Source organism: Neofelis nebulosa, chromosome 7, assembly GCF_028018385.1.
Source record: "Neofelis nebulosa isolate mNeoNeb1 chromosome 7, mNeoNeb1.pri, whole genome shotgun sequence".
Taxonomy (NCBI): domain Eukaryota; kingdom Metazoa; phylum Chordata; class Mammalia; order Carnivora; family Felidae; genus Neofelis; species Neofelis nebulosa.
In genome coordinates, this window is record NC_080788.1 from 132,573,979 (window position 1) to 132,594,722 (window position 20,744).

Genomic DNA, 20,744 nt, shown 5'->3' on the forward strand with positions numbered 1-20,744 from the left:
ACTGAGGAGTCATGAGGGTTTCCTGTTCACCATATCCCAGCCACATGAAAAAGAACTAGCTTGGGGTGCCTGGGTGGCTCAGTTGGCTAAGCATCTGATTTCGGCTCGGGTCATGATCTAGCAATTCATGAGCGTGAGCTCCGCATCAGGCCCTGTGCTGACAGCTCAGGGCCTGGAGCCTCCTTCGAATTCTGTTTCCCTCGCTCTCTGCTCCTCCCCCGCTCACACTCTGTCTCTCAAAAATGAATAAACGTTAAAAAAAAAAAAAAAAAGAACTAGCAAGAGGGCTCAAAAGGGTGACTGATAATGAAGACCTCATGAAACGACATTTGAAATGCTAAGATCCGAGGAAGGAGCCCTGAATAACCAACTAGAACAAGCATTCACCATATCAAGGGAAAAACGGGTAAGGAACCGCTAGTCAAGGTATGCGTTGAGGGGTAGGGTGGGGGGTCTGTGGAAAGGAGGAGGAATTCTCTGGGGGAAGAAAGTATAGGAAAGCAACCCCATAAGAAGAATCAGCTGTTGACTGCCAAGCCCAAGGAAGGCAGAGGCCAACTCACACAGAATTAGTTAAGTGCATCAGCGTATTAGTTCCCTATTGCTGTTAAGGAAAATCATCACAAACTTGGTGACTTCTAACAACACAGATTTATTGTTTCACAGTTTATAAATTCAGAAGTCTCAAATTGGTCTCAATGGGCTAAAGCCAGGGCGCCAGCAGGCCTATGTTCCTTTCTAGAAGCTCTAGGAAAGAGTCTAGAGTTTTTTGCTCTATTCCAGCTTCTAGAGACCACCCACATTCCCAGGCTCATGACTCCCTTCTACCCTCCAAGGCAGCAATGGCCAGTTTTCCTCACGTCATATCACTTGGAGTCTCTCTTCTGCCTTTCTTTTCTTCTTAGAAAGACCCTTGTGGTTACATTGAGCCCACCTAAATAATTCAGAATAATCTCCCCCATTTCAAGCTCAGATGATTAACAACCTCAATTCCAGCTATAACACATTCACAGGCTCCAGGGATTCGTATGGGGATGTCTTTGGGGCGCCATTAATGTGCCCACTACAGTCAGTAAGAATTTTCCCACCCTTTAGCAACCTGTTGGCCTTAACTTCAACCCCAGACTGGCCAGGGGCAGCCTGGCAAAGTGTTAGAGGCTGGGAAACAGAAAAGGAGCCAATGTGTGTCTGTGTATCCACGGCATCAGCACAGTCCCTGGAATAGCAAGAGTAATAAATTAAATCAAGATTCAGCGAATGTCTGCACTCACATCCCGCGGTAATTGGGGGTTGAGCATGATTCCTGGTGGAAGCAGCCCCTTTAGACGCGCCCAGCCACATTTGCCATCTTCAATCAGGGAAGCCCCCTTGCCAAAACTGAAACTCTGCCTTATTCCCCTTCAAATTATAGTTATTGCTTTCACCCCAAACTCCACAATTGTGTAATTATACCTTGGAACATATGGTGCACACAGCTCCCTGAAAAGGGGGCCCCATCAAAATTTATAAGGCGAGAGTTTGCATCTCTGACTTTAAATGGGCTTAACCACTCAAATTAGAGCCGTTGTTCCATTCCAGAGAGAGAGAAGAGTGTTCAGCCATTCCAAGAACAAGCAGGGCAGCGATACCCTCCAGCCACTGTCAGATGCAATCTCTGTTCTGCCAGCACAGAAGGTGGGACTGAGGCACGCAGGCTCCTAAAAGAGGAAAGTGAACATGTCAGCTGATCAGAGCCAACTTTTGATTTTTCACAAAAGGGGGGGAAGAGGGCAACATGAAAGACTGAGAGTCATATACAGAGAAGCAATAAGGTGCTTCCTGAATGAAGAGATCAAGCCCCCCTTGTTGGAGTGAGGGGTGGGAAAGTCAGCACCTGTTGCCAGCAGTCCCACCAAACTGGCCATCTCACTATAGGGGCTCAGAAACCTTCAAAAGCAATCGTGATGCTAACTGGATAGTCTCCATGTGTCAGGAGTGTCCAGGGCAATAATTGGTGAGGGTTTAACCAGCACCGAAAGGGCAGGTGAGAGAGGTGGACTGTCGCGTACTCCAGGGAGGCTCAGCAGACCTTCCGGTGGCCAGGATGAATTTTCCGTCAAAAGCAGCTATCTCAGGTTCACTGAATAGTCTTCTGATTACCAGTTTGGCTCATGAATTTGGGGAAGGAGTTTTGAATAATCCAGGACTTGACAACTAATCATCTCCTCTGTACTTTAATAAATTTGTGTTTTTTATACATCTGGTCTTAGAACAGCCTGAGTCATTGTCTGATAATGACTCTAGGCTTTCCCAAATGCCCCATACTGTGGCCATCCACTGAGGGCCACCCTGGAAGCTACTCACAGCTCTCTCTGAATTTTAATCTTTGCTCTTTGGTCCTTGATTTATGGATCATTTAGAAATATTACTATCCTGGGGCACCTGACTTAGTCGGTTAAGCATCTGACTCTTGATTTTGGCTCAGGTCACGATCCCAGGGTCGTGGGATTGAGCCCCACATCAGGCTCCATGCCAAGCATGGAGCCTGCTTAAGATTCTCTTTCTGTCCTCTGCCTCTCTCTCTCTCTCTCTCCCTCCCTCTCTCCCTTTCTCTCTTTCTGTCTCACCCTTTCTCTCTATCTCTCAAAAAGCAAATATAATAAAATAGAATTAAAATTAAAAAAGAAATATTATTATCCTGGAATAACCACACATTCACATCAATGCACCCTTCATGGTGAACTCCTACTCATCCTTCAAGACCCAACTTATATGCTATATTTCTGAGAAGTTTTTTTTTTTTTTTCTGGCTTACCCAGTTCTACTGGGGTTGGGGGTGGGGGGTGGGGAAGGACATGGAGAAAATAAATCATAGAAAAAAATGATGAAATATTAGCGATCCACTAGTTTTCTAACCTCTTTACATGAAGAACACTTGTTTAAGCAAATGTTGATATGGAAGCCAATACGTAAAACATGAAAACATAAAAAATGGATGAGCTGTGGCTAAAAGAGGGATAGGAGGCCAGTAATAATTCCCTTGGCTTCCACAATGCACCCCCATCGCAGTGAAACTTTTATCCCACAGTTTGAAAACCACTTATCCAATCTAATTGTCATTTTACAAATGAGGAAACTGATATGGAATTCAATGTCAGGAAATGGCTGATACAATTGTTTCATGGGGTTCTCCCAAAACAGAGATGACAATAATAACATAGTATTAATACCGCCCCTTCCTGGCTTTGGCAGGCACAATTTATCAATCCCATATGCAGCTTCAGAATCCTTCTCAAGGCACCATTTGAGTAAACTGCTAACAGCTAACTAGGGTTGATATTTAAGATTAATTTCTTTACCATTGCTATTCTCAATAATAATTTTTTCTGTCCTAAATGCTAACACATATTATTTTATAACCATCCCATCATTAACAAAAGTCATTAATATTTAAAGGGGTAGAAAAGGCTTGAATAGGATAACATAAGCCAACAGAAATCTCTTTTTTTTACATTTAATTAATGGTTTTACACTACATTTTGGGGGAGTTGACCTTCTAAATCTAGTAGTATAAAGCAAACAATTACTATCTGATTACATTTTCTTTACTAGATTAAAATGTAAAAATAAAGGTGCTCTATCTATTTCTTGGTGGTGGTGGGCAACAACTCAAAAATAAAAAAATGCTGGGGTGCCTGGGTGGCTCAGTCAGTTAAGCATCAGACTTGGGCTCAGGCCATGATCTCACGGTTCGTGAGTTCGAGCCCTGCACTGGGCTCTGTGCTGACGGATCAGAGCCTGGAGCCTGTTTCAGATTCTGTGTCTCCCTCTTTCTCTCTGCCCCTCCCCAACTCATGCTTTGTCTGTCTCTCAAGAATGAATAAACATTAAAAAAAAAATGTTTTTTTAAATAAAAAGATGGGAGGGCACCCTTGTTTTTTAACTGTCTAGGGTTTCATTGATTTGAGCTGGGAGTGAAAAAGCAAAACATTCCAAAGTCTGATCCTGGCTTAGCCTTTATCATTTTTAAAATATTCAGCTCTTGGGGCACCTGGGTGACTCAGTTGGTTAAACGTCTAACTCTTGATTATGGCTCAGGTCATGATTTCAAAGTTCAAGGGATCAAGCCCCATATCAGGCTCCGTGGTGGCAGTGTAAAACCTGCTTGGGATCCTCTGTCTCCCTCTCTCTCTACCCCTCCCCTACTCGTGCTTGTTTGATCTAAACAAATAAATAAACTTTTAAAAAATTAAAATAAAATAAAATATTCAGCTTTCTCTTATTAAGAATTGCCTTTGGGGGCTCCTGGGTGGTTCAGTTGGTTAAGCGTCCAACTCTTGATTTTGGCTCATGTCATGATCTCACAGTTCGGAGATAGAGCCCCATGTTGAGCTCAGTGCTGAGAGCACAGAGCTTGCTTGAGATTCTCTCTCTCCCCATCCCTCTTCCCCTTGTGCCCATGTGCATGCTCACTCTCCCTTTCTCTCTCAAAATAAATAAAATAAACTTAAAAAAAGAAATTGCCTTTGTGGGGAAAGACGTGAATATCCTTTACCAGTCAACAGAGCTGATTCAAACATATTGGCTATGTACAAGACATAGGTAGGCTTGAAGCACATCATACAGCCATCTGCTGGCTCTGAGACCCAGTCTCTCTCCTTAAGTTCCTGCGCTAGGGTTCAGGACCTGCTACTTCAAAATGTGTAGCACCTTGGCATATTAAATATCTTAAGTTGAAGGCATCTTTTTTTTAAATGTCAGAAGCAAGAATTTCGCTCTGACCTCTCCCACCATCTGCTGCCCTTCTTCCCTGAAATAAGTCATAAAATTCCTCTGGGAAACGTATGTGGCCTGTACAAGGAGAAGGGAAGACATTCTTATCACCAGAGATGGGAATTTGGGGCCAAGAAATCTGTACAAACTTGGTTAAATTAACCCTTACCTTCCTGGTTACTTCTTCACCATTTACTACCCCCAGCCCAATCCCTTTGTCTTGTCAATTCTGCACAAATATGTGTTTTTTGTCTAACGGATATTAAAGCTTCCTGCTCTGGTCACTTCTCCAGATCTTCATTTTCTTGTGAGGGCTCCCATGGATGTTTAAATATACATTAACATTTGAATGTTTTTCTCCTGTTGATCTGTCTTTGTCAGTTTTATTTTCAGATGCAGGCAGGGACCCTAATAGGGTTTAGGAAAAATTTTCCTCCCCTACACCTGCCTATAGGCTCTTAAAACAGAAAAAGTCTTCCCTTTTGGAAGAACAGGGGGGAAAGTCATTGCCCTTCTCCCCACCCCCTTACTCCTCTTCCTCATAAGGAGGGGTCATTTATCTGGTTAGGCTGGTTTTGGGCCTCAAGTTCACTTCTCAATGTCCAGTACTGCAACTGACAGACTCTGATCTCTTTGTGACTCTGAGTTGTAGAATTTGAAGGACAAAGTCAACATACAGTCTCTTCAGGAACCCCAATATTGCCCAAGATGAGGCTCTGTGCACATTGCATTTGTGCATGTATATGTGTGTTAGTTAGTACATGTCTCCTTGTTCGTCATGGTTCCAGACACACCAGAAAACTTCCAAACATCTGCTAATGCAAATTTTAAGTGGTCTTTAAGATCAGTAAGGCTCAACCAAGTGGGAAAACTTTCATTTTTCAAAAAAGGTTCTGCGATGGGATCCTCATTACCTCCACCCCTCCACTGCACCCCTGTGCTGCAAGCACCTGCCCCATACACAGGTTCATGGAGCTTTGCTGGGAGCACTTTAATGCATGTCACACATCAGTTGTCTTCTCTCCAAAAGTAGTGTAGAGTCAGTGTCCTGGGTCTCTCACAGGACTAGATGGTGAAACTAAACTTCTACCCTCCCATTCATGTCACTTCCACACTTTCTTTGTGTGTCTCTTTGTCTAATCATTACTAGGAGTGACCATGAAATACCTAAGCGCCCTGCAGCTGACCACAGTTAGACAAGACATGCCTTTGCCTTCTCTGGGTTTAGAGTCCAACAAACCTTCCTGACACTTATCTCAATTCCTAACAGCAGATCCGTTTTCTGGCTTAAATCATGAGCCTTCAAAAGACTGATTTCTTGGGAGCCTGATATGAAGCTCTGATTAGCTACTACATATATTGATATATATGGTGAGGAATATGGGAGGAGTTTCAAATCCTCGGGTTATCTCTGAAACCAGAATATACACCCTACTCTCACTTTTTTAGGGCTAGAGCATCTGCAAACTTATAATAAACTTGCCTCCAAAAACCTGCTGGTCAAGTACTTTGACTTAGGCCTTAATTCATAAATGTCTCCCGGACCTTGGAAGTCTTTATGTAAAAATTTTCATTTCTGTTTTTAATAACTTACTAGCAAATATAAATATAAAAGAAATATATCCATGTAGTAATACAAATTCAAATATTACTAGACCTGCTCAAAAGCTAAAAACTAAGTTTTCCTGAGGTGCCTGGATGGCTCAGTTGGTTGAGTGTCTGACTCTTGGTTTCAGCTCAGGTCATGATCTCATGGTTCATGGGTTCAAGCCCCACATCAGGATCCATGCTGATGGTGTGGAGCCTTCTTGGGATTCTCTCTGTCTTCTTTTCTCTCTGCTTCTCTCTCTGTCTCTCTCCTGCTCAAATGTGCTCTCTCTCTATGTAAAAATAAATAAATGAACTTAAAAAAAAAAAACTAAGTTTTCTTTCCCCCTCTTCAACCAAGAGTTCCATTCCTCAGAGGTAATAACTCCTTCTTTTGTATAATTCTTTTTTTTAAGGTTTTTTATTTATTTGAGAAAAAGAGAGAAAAAAAAGAGAAAGAGAGGGAGAGAGAGAGCATGCACAAATGGGGAAGGGGAAGAGAGAGAGTGAGAGAGAGAGAAAGAGAGAGAGAGAGAGAGAGAGAGAGAGAGAGAATCCAAAGCAGCCTCCATGCTGTCAGTGCAGAGCCTGACACAGGGCTCCATACCAAAACTACGCACAAGTTCATGACCTGAACTGAAATCAAGAGTCAGACACTTAACCAACTGAGCCACCCAGGTGCCCCTGTGTAATTCTTATGGGCTTACTTCCACAATACTAAGTGGGTGCATACACTGTATTTCTTAATTTGCTAACTTTAAGCATGATATATTGACTCTCTGCAATGAAAATGAGAGATTGAGTTCATTCACGCTGCCTCTAGTACTGTGTCTTCTGTATTTCTGCCATATTTTTTATTCTCTAATTTATATTCACAAATCTTACTTACGCATTTTGAATCTTTGAACCATTGGCTTTACACAATATCTTGGCCCATTAACTTTAGACAATATGTGATGGTGATGGAACAGGACCCCCATATTTGCCTTAGTGTCTCCTCACACCTTCCCAATCTTTGTCTCCTTTACCCCTCAGTCCAACATGTCATTAACTTTATATGGCCAATGTCAAGGTTTATAACATGTGCATCAATGTAAAATAAATCTAAGAGTTTCATGCTTTATTTATTGTCTAAAAGTTTTCTGTCTTACTGGACTGCCCTCGTCCTGGACCTTCTGCTAGACAGAGAAGGCTTTGGTCATGACTTTTATTTTTGTCTTCTCCCATCTGTGTTGCTGGGCTGCCAATTTCTTCAATTCCTGAGATATTTAAGGCCAAAAAAAAAAAAAAAAAGAGTCTGGCCTGCTTTCTTTTCTTCAGCTTTCAATGTCTTCTTATGTTTGTTTTATATTTAATGTCTAAGATTTTTAGTTGTACTTAGTAGGGAAAGTAGAAAGTGTGTCTACTCCATTTTCTGAGAAACAGAAGTCTGAATTCCTTTGTAACTTTTCCAGAATATATATGTTTTTCTTATTATCTCTCTGGGTAGTAAAACCCCTGAATCCTCACATGTCAAAAAATGTCTTTACTTTGTCCTCACTAGATACATAGTTTATCATGAGAATATAAAGACTTCTAGGTTCAAGGACTTCTGGTTTTAGCTCTAACATGTAAAGAGCTTGGAAACTGTCCTTCTTCTCTTTACAACCATAAAGATCTGAAAAGCCTGAAAATCAATGACTTGTCATGGTTCCATCAGAGAACTGAGGTTTCAGGGCAAACCGCGACCTAAAATCTAAAGAGATGGGTGGATCCAGAGAGCCACTGCAGGGATCTGTTTACGTGCAACAGGAGCCACAGGAGCCATAAACTGATAGAAACACTTAAATGGTAATTTTTACAAATTGCTGGAGGCTAGATGCACTGGCATCAGAGTGAGGAACTCTTAGGGACCACAGCCTTCAGGGGGCCCCGACACATTGTTGGGTTTTTACTCTTGGAGCCCCATTAGATTCTCATGGTGAAGATCTAAGAAAGATCCCCTCATAGCTCTGACAGGAAAAGGGGGAAGATAGCCATTGTCAATACTCTCCACAGAAAAAGCCAGGAGAAAAGACTACCAGAGGTGTATCCCACTTGGGGGTAAGACATTTTCTCTCTCCAGTCATCCTATTTCAGCTAGTCAGGAATGGGGAGGAGGTCATGAGTGGTTGGGAAACACTCATGAAGGTCACAGGCCTGTGACACAAGCCTGCTAAAAAACTGAGATTTAACCAAAAGATTACAAAATGCTTCACCTCCCATATACCTGACCACCAGACCAGAAGGGATCAGTATAAAGAGTGGATTGCAACCGAAAGAGTTGTAAGACATAGACTCTCTCTGAAGTACTTAGAGAAGCCCAAAGCCAATGAGGGAGATAAAAACAAGGTCACTAGAGGACTTTGAGGTTTCTGACGCCTGGATCTACAGCAAACATTAAACACAACTCAATGCCTTCTCAAATTGGCATAAAATATCACTAAAGGCCCATTTACTTCTGATTCTGTTAACCAACACCTTGGGCTTTCAGCCAAAAATTACGTGGCATGCTATAAAAGGAAACAGAAAACAGTCCGAAGAGACAAAGCAAGCATCAGAGCCAGACTCAGATATGACATCGATATTGGAATTACACAGGGGATTTAAAATCACTATGATTAATATGTTAAGGGCTCTAATGGGAAAAGTAGACAACTTGGAAGAAGAGATAGATGGGTAATGTAAGCAAGAGTGACTATGTTCTCATGGTCTCCTCGAATAATTATTAATAGTGCCTCCTTTTTACTTTCAAACCTGTCCTGGAGTAGGTAACAAAACATATGGGCATCTATTCATATGTCACCCTAACAGACATCGGATGTTGTTTCCACAAATATTTAATTCCATTTTTCTTTTTTGAAAGCTCCTTGAAAAATAGATACTCTACTGCTGCTGATTTGGGTTTTTTTAGTTTGGTTTTAGCAAAATTTGAAACTTTACAGGTGTCTTGACTATCCATCACAGCTATGCCAGAATGTTTCCTAATTTGTAGAAATCGAATTGTTTATGGTTTGAATTTTTCATTCAAAAGTTTTAAGAGTCCCATCAATATGAAGCCATCAATAATCTAAAGGTCATTTTTCTAAAAGGCATAAAAACTAGGAGCACAAGGTGTAGAGGATAACACTAGGATTGTTTGCCCATTCTCCTTTATCTGGTAACCTCCTCCCTCCCACCCCCACTGTGAAAGCAGCCATTTTGTAAACAAAACCCTGCCCGCTGGTCACAGTTCATTGGTCTGGGGCAGATACTTGCCACCGTATGAGCCAATCAGAGCCAACCAGAGTCCTTCCCAGGAGTGTATAATTAGATCTCAAAGAGAATGCATGATTCTCTGGGTAGGTAAGGCCCAAAGATGTAAAGCTTTGGAATTATTGGTGGGTATTCCCTAATCTGGTGGAGAAAGAGGGAGAAAGAAAGGAAGCAAAGGGAGAAAGAGACAGACATTAATGAAGCCAATCACAGAAAGAAGCAAAATTCAGAGACAAAGAGAAAGCCTTAATGTCATTTGAATACCTGCTTGTAGTCATTTCTAAGGCTAATGGTCTCCTTATCTTTCCTGTGGCCTGATTGTTCTCATCTTCCCCCAAATACCCAGATTCCTGCCAATAAATTTCCTTTTTTCCATAAGCAGACTGAGTTTGCTTTCTGTCACCTTTGGGTTGAGGAGTCCTAACTAATACAAGAGGTTAATGTATGTGTCCCATTTAAGAAGGATCTTATGACAGGAAGTTCACAGAGAAGCTACACAGTTAAAAGCCTTTACTTCCAAGCTGAGATGCCCTCGAGCAATCTGCTGCAATTTCTCTACTTACCATTTAGGAATCTAAAGGCAATTTTTTTATATCCTTTCCTCGCTTGCTGTATCTCTAGAGTCATTCAACCACCCTTATCCTTTCAACTGTTTCCATTAAGGAAAATAGCACAGACTTTTAAAGAAAAGGTTGTTTGGCCTCATAATCCCCCTGATTAAAAATCTCTCTCTTTTTTTTTTCTATGTAAGCCATTTCCAGTACTTACTTTTAAAGCGTCAAGGCCTGACTTTGAAGCTCATGAATCCATACAAAGTGTCTTTGTTATAGGCTGAATTGCGCCTCTCCTCACAAATTCATATGTTGAAGCCCTAAACCCCAGTGCCTCAGAATGTGACTGTATTTGGAGACAGGGTCTTTAAAGAAGTGATTAAGTTAAAATGAGGTCACTTAGTGTGGACCCTAATCCAATATGACTGGTATCTTTGTAAGAGTAGGAAATAAGGGCACGGAACTGTACAGAGGGAGTAGGTGGCCTCATACAAGCCAAGGAGCAAGCCTTCCGAAGAAACCAACTCTGTCAAAAAAATTTTTTTTAATTTTTTTAACGCTTATTTATTTTTGAAAGAGAGAGAGACAGAGCATGAGCAGGGGGAAGGGCAGAGAGTGAGGGAGACACAGAATCCGAAGCAGGCTCCAGGCTCTAAACTGTCAGCACAGAACCCGACGTGGGGCTCAAACTCACAGACCATGAAATCATGACCTGAGCCGAAGTCAGACACTGAACTGACTGAGCCACTCAGGCACCCTGTCAACATCTTGATCTCAGACTTTCAGCTTCCAAAATTGTAATAAAATGCATTTCTGTGGTTAAACCACCCGGTCTGTGGTAGTTTGTTATGGCAGCCTTAGCAAACTAACATCATCTGTATTAGCCAGTGTTCTCCAGAGAAACAGAAGCAATAAGAAAGATAGATGGATAGGTAGGTGATAGGTAGGTAGATGATAGATAGATAGATAGATAGATAGATGATAGATAGACAGATAAGGAATTGGCTCATGTTATTATGAAGGCCAACAAAATCTCATGATCTGCGAACAGCAAGCTTAAGACCCAAAAGAGCCAATGATATAATTCTGAGCTGAATGCCCACAGACTTGAGACCCAGGAAGGCCTGATGTTTCAATTCAAGTCCAAAGGCAGGAAAAAAAAAAAACCCAATGTCCCATCTCAAAGGCAGTTAGACTGGAGGATTGCTCTCTTATTTGTGGAAGGGTCAGTTATTTTGGTCTATTCGGGCCTTTAACTGATTGGATGAGGCTCACCCACACTGGGGAGGGCAATCTGCTTTACTCAGTCTACCAACTTAAATGTTTATCTCACTCAGAAACACCCTCACGGACACACCCAGAATAATATTTGACCAAATGCCTGGGCACCAGTCAAGTTGACACATAAAATTAACCACGGCACTGTCTTCTAAAATGAGATATATAACTTAGCCACCTAAAATCCTAAATTATTGAAATCAAGACCCACCTAAGCTCTCTACAAGTATATTAGATGCTATCTAGATAGCAGTCATCTGATATCTCAATGATCCATTGATTAAGGCACATAAAGCTTCAAGTAAAACTGTCCTGCCTGCCAGCAACTTTAATTTCCAAGTCAGGTACCATCAGGATGTGTCAAAGATAACAAACCTATGGGGAGAGAGCTTTCACACAGGAGCAGTGCCTGGAGGCACTTCACTTTTTACAACCATTTTCACTCTCCTCTAATCTAGTGCATTTTATGAGGAATAAAAGGAGTTTCCATATTAAAGTTTGCTTTCGGCAACCTGGTATATGCCTCACCACTGGAGAGGGCAATCGGCAAAGCTGTTATCGTTCCACACACCTCTGAGGCTTGTCAGCACTCTGTCAGTTCAGCTTATCCTTATCTTTGGCACCCAGCTCCCTTCAATGTTGACATGTAGAAGGATAATGGCTAATTATCAATTGCAGCCCCTGAAATGTGGCTGATTGGGTTGTAATATGTGGAACTGGATAAAGAAAGCTTTGTGTAGGAACTTTGTGAATTAGCAGAAAATTACACCAGTGCCTTACAAGTTAAAAGTGCCAGAAAGTTGAACAGCACAGAAGAAGAGAGAACCAGCATCCTTTCCTGGACTCATTTCCTTCCTCCTGTTAAGCTTGCTGAACTTCCTTCATCCCCACACATCAAACCACTTACCATTTTATCCTCAAAGTGCTTACTCTTTGAAACTTCTTTAGGAAATAAGAAAATTATCAGTTGTCAAGAGATGTCCATTTTGTTTTCACATTCAACACAAGAATATTCAATACTGAACTACCTGGGCAAATGCAAGATCATTTACATGTAAGTGTCAGGCAAATATAGGCAGGGATTGATATATGCAGAGTTCTGAGAAAAAAGGGAAAGGATGGTTAAAGAGTCCATTCGCTCATCCAAAGGATCTTCACAGAAACAGCATGGTTGGGGCAAAACTTTCTCCCAGTCTTGTGAATGTTTTGATATGTAGGTTGATCATACATCCAGGTTTGCCTGGGAGAGCCCTGGCTTCCTCTTGTTCTCCCCTTGTAACTATTAATAGTACCTCTCTTCCCTCTCAAGGGTGTCCCTATTGATCTGTCTCCCTATAATCGAGCCCTTGTGGAAAGAGGCTCTCAAGCAAAAGAATAACCTTCCTACTGGGAACTTGAGTCTCACCACAGATCAGACCCACTAGCTGGCCCTTTCCAGCTCTTCACAGGCCAGATTCAGCCAGTTTTAGCAAGACAGCACCAAGAGATGTTTGGTGACCCAGCTCAATGTCTGACATGGAAAGAGCTATGGAACCCAAGAGGTTCCTCCTCCACCTTCCCAGGATAGCATCCAGGAGACTACATTACATTTAATCATGTATCTTTAGGTTCTTCCTGGCAGTAATCGTCTCTCAGACTTGGTTTTTGCTGACCCTGGCAGTTTTGAGTAGTGTTGATCAGGTATTTCATAGAATGTCCCCAGCTGGAGTTTGCTTGATGTTTTTCTCATGATTACACTGGAGTTACAGGTATTTGGAAGGAAGACCACAGAGGAAAAGTGACAGTTTTCTCACATCTTTCCTACTAACGTGACTTATCACTGTCGATGTTGTTGACCTTGGCCACCTGGCGGAGGTACTCTTTGTCAAGTTTACTTTCTGTAAAATCATTCTTTTTTCCCCATTTCCATATTGTGCTCTTTGGAAGGAAGTCACTATGCACAGACTGCATTTAAGGAGTGGGGAGCTGTACTCCACATTCTTGAGGACAAGGAATCTACATAAATTATTTTTAATTAATCTTTTAATTAATCTTCTGTACAGGTTTTTTCTTCTCCTCCATTTATTTAATTATTCAATCATTTATGTCAATACGGACTACTGGATATTTATTTTATACTTTGGGTTATAATTCAATAGTATTTTATTTTCTTATTCATATTGTTCCAGATTGGGCCATTGGAGGTTCTTTCTATTGGCTACTATGTCTCCTTGACATACTCCCATCATTGTGGTGGGGATTCATTTTTGGTTTTGTTTTGTTTTGCTTTTGTTTTTGAGCATGTTCTGACTTTCTAACACTACAAGATGACCCCGGCTGGTCCTGTAAATTTCCTTCCCAGACCTAGAATCAGCCATTGCTCCAAAGAGCCCTGGATCCTTTTCCTGGAAAATCATACTAGAAACCAAGGTCTGAGCGTAAACACGTGCTAAATTCGGATTCACCCAAATCCAACTGAATTGTGAAGAAGCCTTTAAAGATAAGCCTATTTCTTGCACATAATAAATAGGTAAGCTAATTTTCCCCATCTTACTTACAGATACGAATCATTTTTGGCTTTTTTATAAGAATGCTTCTATCCTAGCTCCTACTGATTGGATAACATTGGTGAGGTAAATAAAATTAAAATGATAATAATAATAATAGTAATGGTTATAGCTACGAGGAAGACATTAAGCTAAATACTGTACAGACATTATCTCATTATATCCTAATGGCATCTTTGAGACATAGGCACTATTATTATGCCATTTTGTAGATGATGAAAGTAGTATTGCCCTTGATTGTCATTCTGAGAACTACACAAGAAATCACTTGTAAACCCCCTAGCACAGAGCATGTAGAAGTTGCTCAATAAATCATTATTTTCTCACTTCTTTGCCTCTGGATAAAAAGAAAATGGGCAAACTTCAGCAAGACATTAACTGTAAAAGTTCAGCTCATGGTTTGCAAGATGAAAAATACAGGGGTCATATTAGCTCATTTGTTTTCTTTGTTGCTATCAAAATGTGATCTGACTCACAAAGGCTGAAAATCAACCTCCTTCATGAAAGATTTCAAACAAAATGAGGATATATTTATCTGATAGTCAAGTCTGTTTACAGAGTTGCCCTTTATATAGCCCAAATTCCCAGACACCAGGAGAACCCAGACAACATTTTTGGAGATCTTTAAGTAGTCTAAGACACTTTTCTAAAACGTTAATGTTTGAATTAAGATGGAGAAAACATTAAATAAATCCACCACACCACCTCAACTTATGAAGCTATTGAAATTGTATAAAGTTACCAAATACTTAAATAACATGCAGAAAAGTTCTGGAAGCTTTGTCTCTCCACGGAAGCAATTTCACTACTGTGATCAATCTTGGGCAAAAAGGTTGAACCACACACAAATTTGCTGGCTTTCTTAGAACAGACAGAATATCCTGAAGAGTAAAATTCTTTTTTTCAGTCTCCACTGTCTTTTTCAACATTCTCCCATCCAGATATCTTAGGAAGATGAAAATTGAGATTTGCAGGCAAAACCAAAGACATGCATCTCAGAAACAGCTAAAGTGGCATCAGGATTTCGACCAGCTCTGAAAACACCCTTTCATAGCCCCTGTGCTGGCCTCACCACAGCAAGAAGCTTTATTCACAGCAGATCCATTTCCAAACTTCTAAGGGCGACATGCTCCACTTGAAGAGCCCTTGCCTTCCTTCCTGACACTCCAGATCATCTCTGACAGCCAGGTGTAAGACCCACCTGCTCTGAAAAGTCATCCCCATTGGCAGTCTGCTGTCAGTCTTGGACTCCCCAGATTTTGCTCCTTGAACAAATCTCTGGGACGTCGCCTCACAACAGATGGACATCCAGTGTCCCCGGCTGAATTATGAGCTCTCCCAGGCCTGTTGCTATCTTTCAGTTCTCTCTCCTGCTAAGCCTAGCCCGGATGGCCTCGATAACTATTTCTGAGCTCTTCTCATTGATTGATTATACCTGGGGTGATAGCCTTGGTCTTTAGAGGTAAAACCAGAGCAACGATGTCTTCCACCCTAACTGTGGGCCAGCAGGGGGCTTGGTGGGTACCTGCCCTCAGCAAAGGTTTTCTAGAGCTCCAAGAATGTTCCTTTGATCAGGTTCCTCTGCAAGGGAATAATGGAGCTTAAAACTTTTTTTTTTAACAAAAGGGCATAAAAAGTGAATTTAAAAGCAAATGGGCCAAGGATTTTCCCTAGGAAGTCTTTCAATTTCACACATAGCAAATTCCTATGGTATGGACCTATTAGAAATGCTTTTTTTAGTGTCTTTATGCATATTTATTATGTTCCTCTGCGGCTCTATTACTGCTTAATTTGACACCACGCCTCCAAAGCCACATCTTCTTTCTTCTCAAACTATTAAAAAGGGGCAAAATATTTTAATCATGAAGCTCTGTATAATTTAGAGATTATCTGCTGTCTGCATGAGTTACAGCAATAATCAAAGAGAGGCTGGGGATTTATAAAACTAAGGCCCTAATTTCTTGACAGGTGTTCTGTTTGGTATGGAATTAACCTCTTTTCACATGTTCTACATACATAAGAGCAAATCATTAAATACATCCTTGGTACACACAGAATAGACAGGAGACAGAATCTACTAGGTGAGAACTACCCATGACCTCCGTAAGCCAGGTTCTATTATTCACTGACAAGAGAGAAATAAATGATGGGGGATTCTATCAGCTGCACAGTCGGAATGTGCTTGAACAGTCCATTTGGCAGCCCTGGGGGGACCAGGAGTTTTGATCCAGCTACTGGTTACATTCTCCACTGGAGCCAAACAGAAGATTGGGGTTGGCTACTGGAACCCACACGACTTGCGAGTGCCCAGCCAGTTCAGTGCAGTGATTAAATCCATAGCACCTGGAGTCAGACAGAACTGGGTTTGAATCCTGGAGCCACGACTTACTAGCTATGTGTCCCCTGGAAAGCCACATCACCTCCCAGAAGTCCAGTCTCCTCGTTTCTATAACACTGACATTCGTCTCAGCTATCCACAGGGTGCTGTGAAAGAGGTAATGTGTGGACAGCACACAGCATAGTACCTGCCAAATAGTAATTGCTCAATTAATAACACTTCTTCTCTGGCAACCTGATTAGTGTCTTGTTATCCATTCATTGTTTGTTTGTTTGCCCACTCAACAAATACATTTTTGAGCCAGATACAAAGTACCAGGTGGTGACTATATACTGATGAATAAAGCCCTGTCCCTATCTCCATGGAACTCACCATCAGGAGGAGACACATGTATTAATCAAGTAAACAAATAAAACTTAACACTACATAAAAGTTCATAAAGGGGAAGATAAGGTGTGAAAGAAAGGAATGGAAAAAATGGGGGCAAGGAGGTATTTGGATAGAGTACTATAGCAGATGGAAAACATAATCAGAGCAATTGAGGAAAGTTTAGAGAAAGACTACTTGCTTAAAAAGCGTGAGGAAGGTTGAAAAGAGTAGCAGGAGTGGTGAAATTCTTTGGCAGGGCAGGCGAGAGGAAAACCAGCAATCTACCCTTACCAACCCAACAGAGCAGGGGAAGGAAGATTTCTGAAGTTGCAGAAAAGATCCTGTTGACCGTGGCTTCTGATAGAGATGACAGAGCACCCATGGGACTCATCAGAGAGAGACCTCAAGGAATAAGGACCCTGAACCTCTCTCAACCCCTGACTTTTGATCCCAGGAGGAAGCCTGGTGTTGTCTCCCAGAACACGGAACAGAGTGGAGAAGGGTGGGAAGTGCATGTGAGGAGCAATTAGAAAAACTATATAACACAGGTAAACCAGAAACGCTTCTCTGAGAAGGGAGCCTGTAAGTGGAGGAAACAAGATGGCAAAGGAACTAGCCCAGTCAAGTCAGGGAAGGATATTCAAGACAGAGGTAACTAACTGCACCTGCAAACGTCTTGAGGCGTGGATGTTTGGTGGGTCTGAGGACAAGCAGAGGTCAGTGGAGCATGACCACAAAGGGTGAAGGGGAGAAAAGAACATAATGAGTTTAGAGAAATTCTCAGGGATCACTGAACTCCCTGGGTCCTAGATCAAAACAGATAGATTTTCCTGCCCACCAACTGAGTGCCAGCCTCTATTTTTTGGCCTCCCAACTAGTAGAGGCTAAACCTTTGAACTTGGAGTAAGTTAAAAACTTAGAAAGTCTTCTGAACTCCTATTTCTAAATACCATTCTATTCCTCTGAAATACTGATTCCTCTTCTTCAATCTGTACTCGATGTTGAATCCAAAGTCAAGTTTGAGAACATTTCCTTGAAATCAGCCTGACTTAACCAGAAAGAGCTATTTAAGTAATGCCAGGTTGTGCTGAAAGATAGTCCAGGAAACTCTGATTAAAATATGCACCTTCTGGGGCACCTGGGTAGCTCAGTTGGTTAAGCGTCCAACTCTTGATTTCAGCTCAGGTCATGATCTCACAGTTGTGAGATAGAGCCCCATGTTGGGCTCTGAGCCGACAGTGTGGAGCCTGCTTGGGATCATCTCTCTCTGCCTCTCCCCCATTCTCACTCACTCTCTCCATATCTCTCTCTCTCTCTCTCTCTCTCTCTCTCTCTCTCAAATAAATGAACATTTTTAAAAACATTGTAAAATATGTACCTCGTTCTTCAGTGTCAATTGGGGGAGTGGTAGTTCACCAGAGCTAACGAGAAATTACAGCTTCTTTCTAGCCCTACCATCTGAACCCAGAGACTCTCCAAGATAGGGGTGGCAAGGGCAGTTGAAGAGGGGTCCTTGGGTTCCAAGTGCCTTCCGTGAAGACACAGACAGTCCATGAGGCCAGTGCCATCGTAGCTGGAGGATGGTGTCATTAAAGAAAGGTTCAAAAATAGAGTCACATCCAGAGGTTAGATTGGAGTTGGTGGTTGTGGCTGGTAGAGGATAAGAATTGGATGGGAAACTTTATCACCAGTTAATTGAGCATGAACAACAGATGAGAAGTGGGGTGGTGATTGTATTTCTTGCATTATTGTTTCCGATTCTTCATTCTCTTCTATTTTATAGAATTACACATCGATGTTGTTATGTAACTACAGTATCCCCCAGTGGTGTAAGCTATGTATACTTCTCTGTCTCTTTGATGTTCCTTAGCTGAGAGAGGCTTTCAATGGAATCGTGTGGTTTGATTCAATTTCCAATGGTCCTGTCATCTCCCATGAGAAGAGCATACCCGAAGAGTCCACGTGAGTAGATATGAGCCTGGCTGGAGTCCAGCCTGGCCCAGCCAAATTTAAACTGGATCGGGAAAACTGCAGCTGACCTACTGAAACCTGTGTTTATCACACAGCATTAGCTGAGCTGTTTGTTACTCAGCAAGGACTAACTAATACCAGATTTCTAGCAAATGTGTGGGGACAGTGGCTGGAATTGATGAGCAAATATGGGCAAGCTGGGGTAGTTTCTAGCATATCTTTATGTCAAACAATGCACACTGTTATCTCAGGAAGTGGCTGGCTGCAACCTACCTGGGATCTCATATCTATATTTTCAGTAATGCGATGCATGTAAGGACCATGAATTTCACCCAAAATGACTAATCCAAAGCCAGAGGGATTCTACCAGTCAGAAGGCATGTTGGCATCATGTTACTCTTTTTCTTTGTTGTCAAAACTGTTAATTTCAAGACTTATGAAGTTTCAAGGTCATGCTCCCACCTTGAGAGGCCCCACATATCAGATAACGGCAGTATTTCCTTCTTCCCAATGCCTTTACCTCACCCCCATTGCTTCCCAGACTATCTATTTGACCATTAACGTGGCTTTTGTTCCCCAGCCCATCCACTAGTTCCATCTGGCCCACACTTGATCTACTCCTTCAGACATGATCCCACTAGAAAGAAGCTGGGAAATCTCTACCGGATGTTTGAAACAGTACCTAACTCACAGGTGAAATGTCAGTGCTTTTCCTGGAAACACCTGTAAAAAGAACTGGGAAGGGGCTTAATTATCTAATTCCTCCATTTCTCTACTAAACCCAAAATACAGATAGCAAAAGGAACAGCTCCAATAGCTTCAGAAAGAACTCATGCCAATGTGTGGCCCACTGGTTCAAAGCCCTGCAAGGTACCAGGTACTGTATGAAGGACTAGGAAGAGTATAAAGAATAAGAATAATTTTCCTGACCTCAAAGAGTTCATGGATTTAAAAAACCAAAGGGCGGGGTGCCTGGGTGGCTCAGTCGATTGAGCATCTGACTTCTGCTCAGATCATGATCTCACGGTCCATGGGTTCAAGGTCCACATTGGGCTTTGTGCTGACAGCACAGAGCCTGTTTCAGATTCTGTCTCCCTCTCTGTCTGCCCCTTCCCCATTTCTGATCTCTTTCTCTCAAAAAAAAATTTTTTTTAAGGCTTAAGCAAACATTATTACTAAGAACAATCATACTTGCCAGTGAAAACTAGCTTATGAACTGGCCAGACTCTTTTATATATATGTCATTAAATCCTTGCAAAATGCCTGCTATGGACCAAATGTTTGTGTCCCTCCCTCCAAAAGTCATATGTTGAAACCCTCGCAATGTGAAGGTATTTGGGGTGGAGCTCTGGGGAAGTAATTAAGGTTAGATTTGATCATGAGGATGAGGCCTTCATGATGAGTTTAATGTTCTTATAGAAAGAGAAGACAAGGGGTGCCTGGGTGGCTCAGTTGGTTAAGCATCCAACTTCGGCTCAGGTCTTGATCTCACAATTTATAAATTCCAGCCCTGCATCAGGTTCTGTGCTGACAGTGCGGAGCCTGGAGCCCGGAGCCTGCTTTGAGTTCCGTGTCTCCCTCTCTCTCTGCCCCTCCCCTGCTCTCTCTCTCTCTCTCTCTCCCTCTCAAATAAATAAACATTTAAAAAAATTTTTTTCATAAAAAACATAAAAAGAAAGAGAAGACAAGATCTCGCTTTCTTTCTCTCCATGAAGAATGCAATCATGCTGGCATCCTGATCTCAGAATCCAGCCTCCAGAACTGTGAGGAATAAGTGTCTGTTGTTAAAGGCCCCAGTCTATGATATTCCGTTATAGCAGTCCAAACTGATTAAGACAATGCCCACTTTATAGCCCGAACAACAGAGGCTTGGAAAGGCCTATGGAACTCAAATAAGGTCACACAGCCCATAAGTGGTTGATGTGGCACTTAGGCTGGGTTCCTGGCTCTGACCCTGAAGACCATGTGCTTAGCCACTGCCCTTCCTCCCTCTCCGTGGTCACAATGCGGTAAGGCAAGAGTCCCAATAAAAGCGTTTACCAAGCAAGATGGCCATTGAGCGGACAAAGTGGTTCTCGG

At 41.9% G+C, this 20,744-nt stretch overlaps 1 protein-coding gene across 1 annotated transcript in view; it reads right to left on the minus strand.

Annotated features, from left to right (window-relative positions):
• Positions 1–632: 632 nt before the first annotated feature.
• GALC (galactosylceramidase) overlaps positions 633–20,744 on the minus strand; it is a 151,405-nt gene continuing 131,293 nt past the window's right edge. Inside the window, exon 17 of the mRNA XM_058739928.1 lies at positions 633–1,697. Within this exon, the coding sequence (XP_058595911.1) occupies positions 1,551–1,697 (147 nt within the window). The 3' untranslated portion in view covers positions 633–1,550. The remainder of the gene's footprint in view (positions 1,698–20,744) is intronic.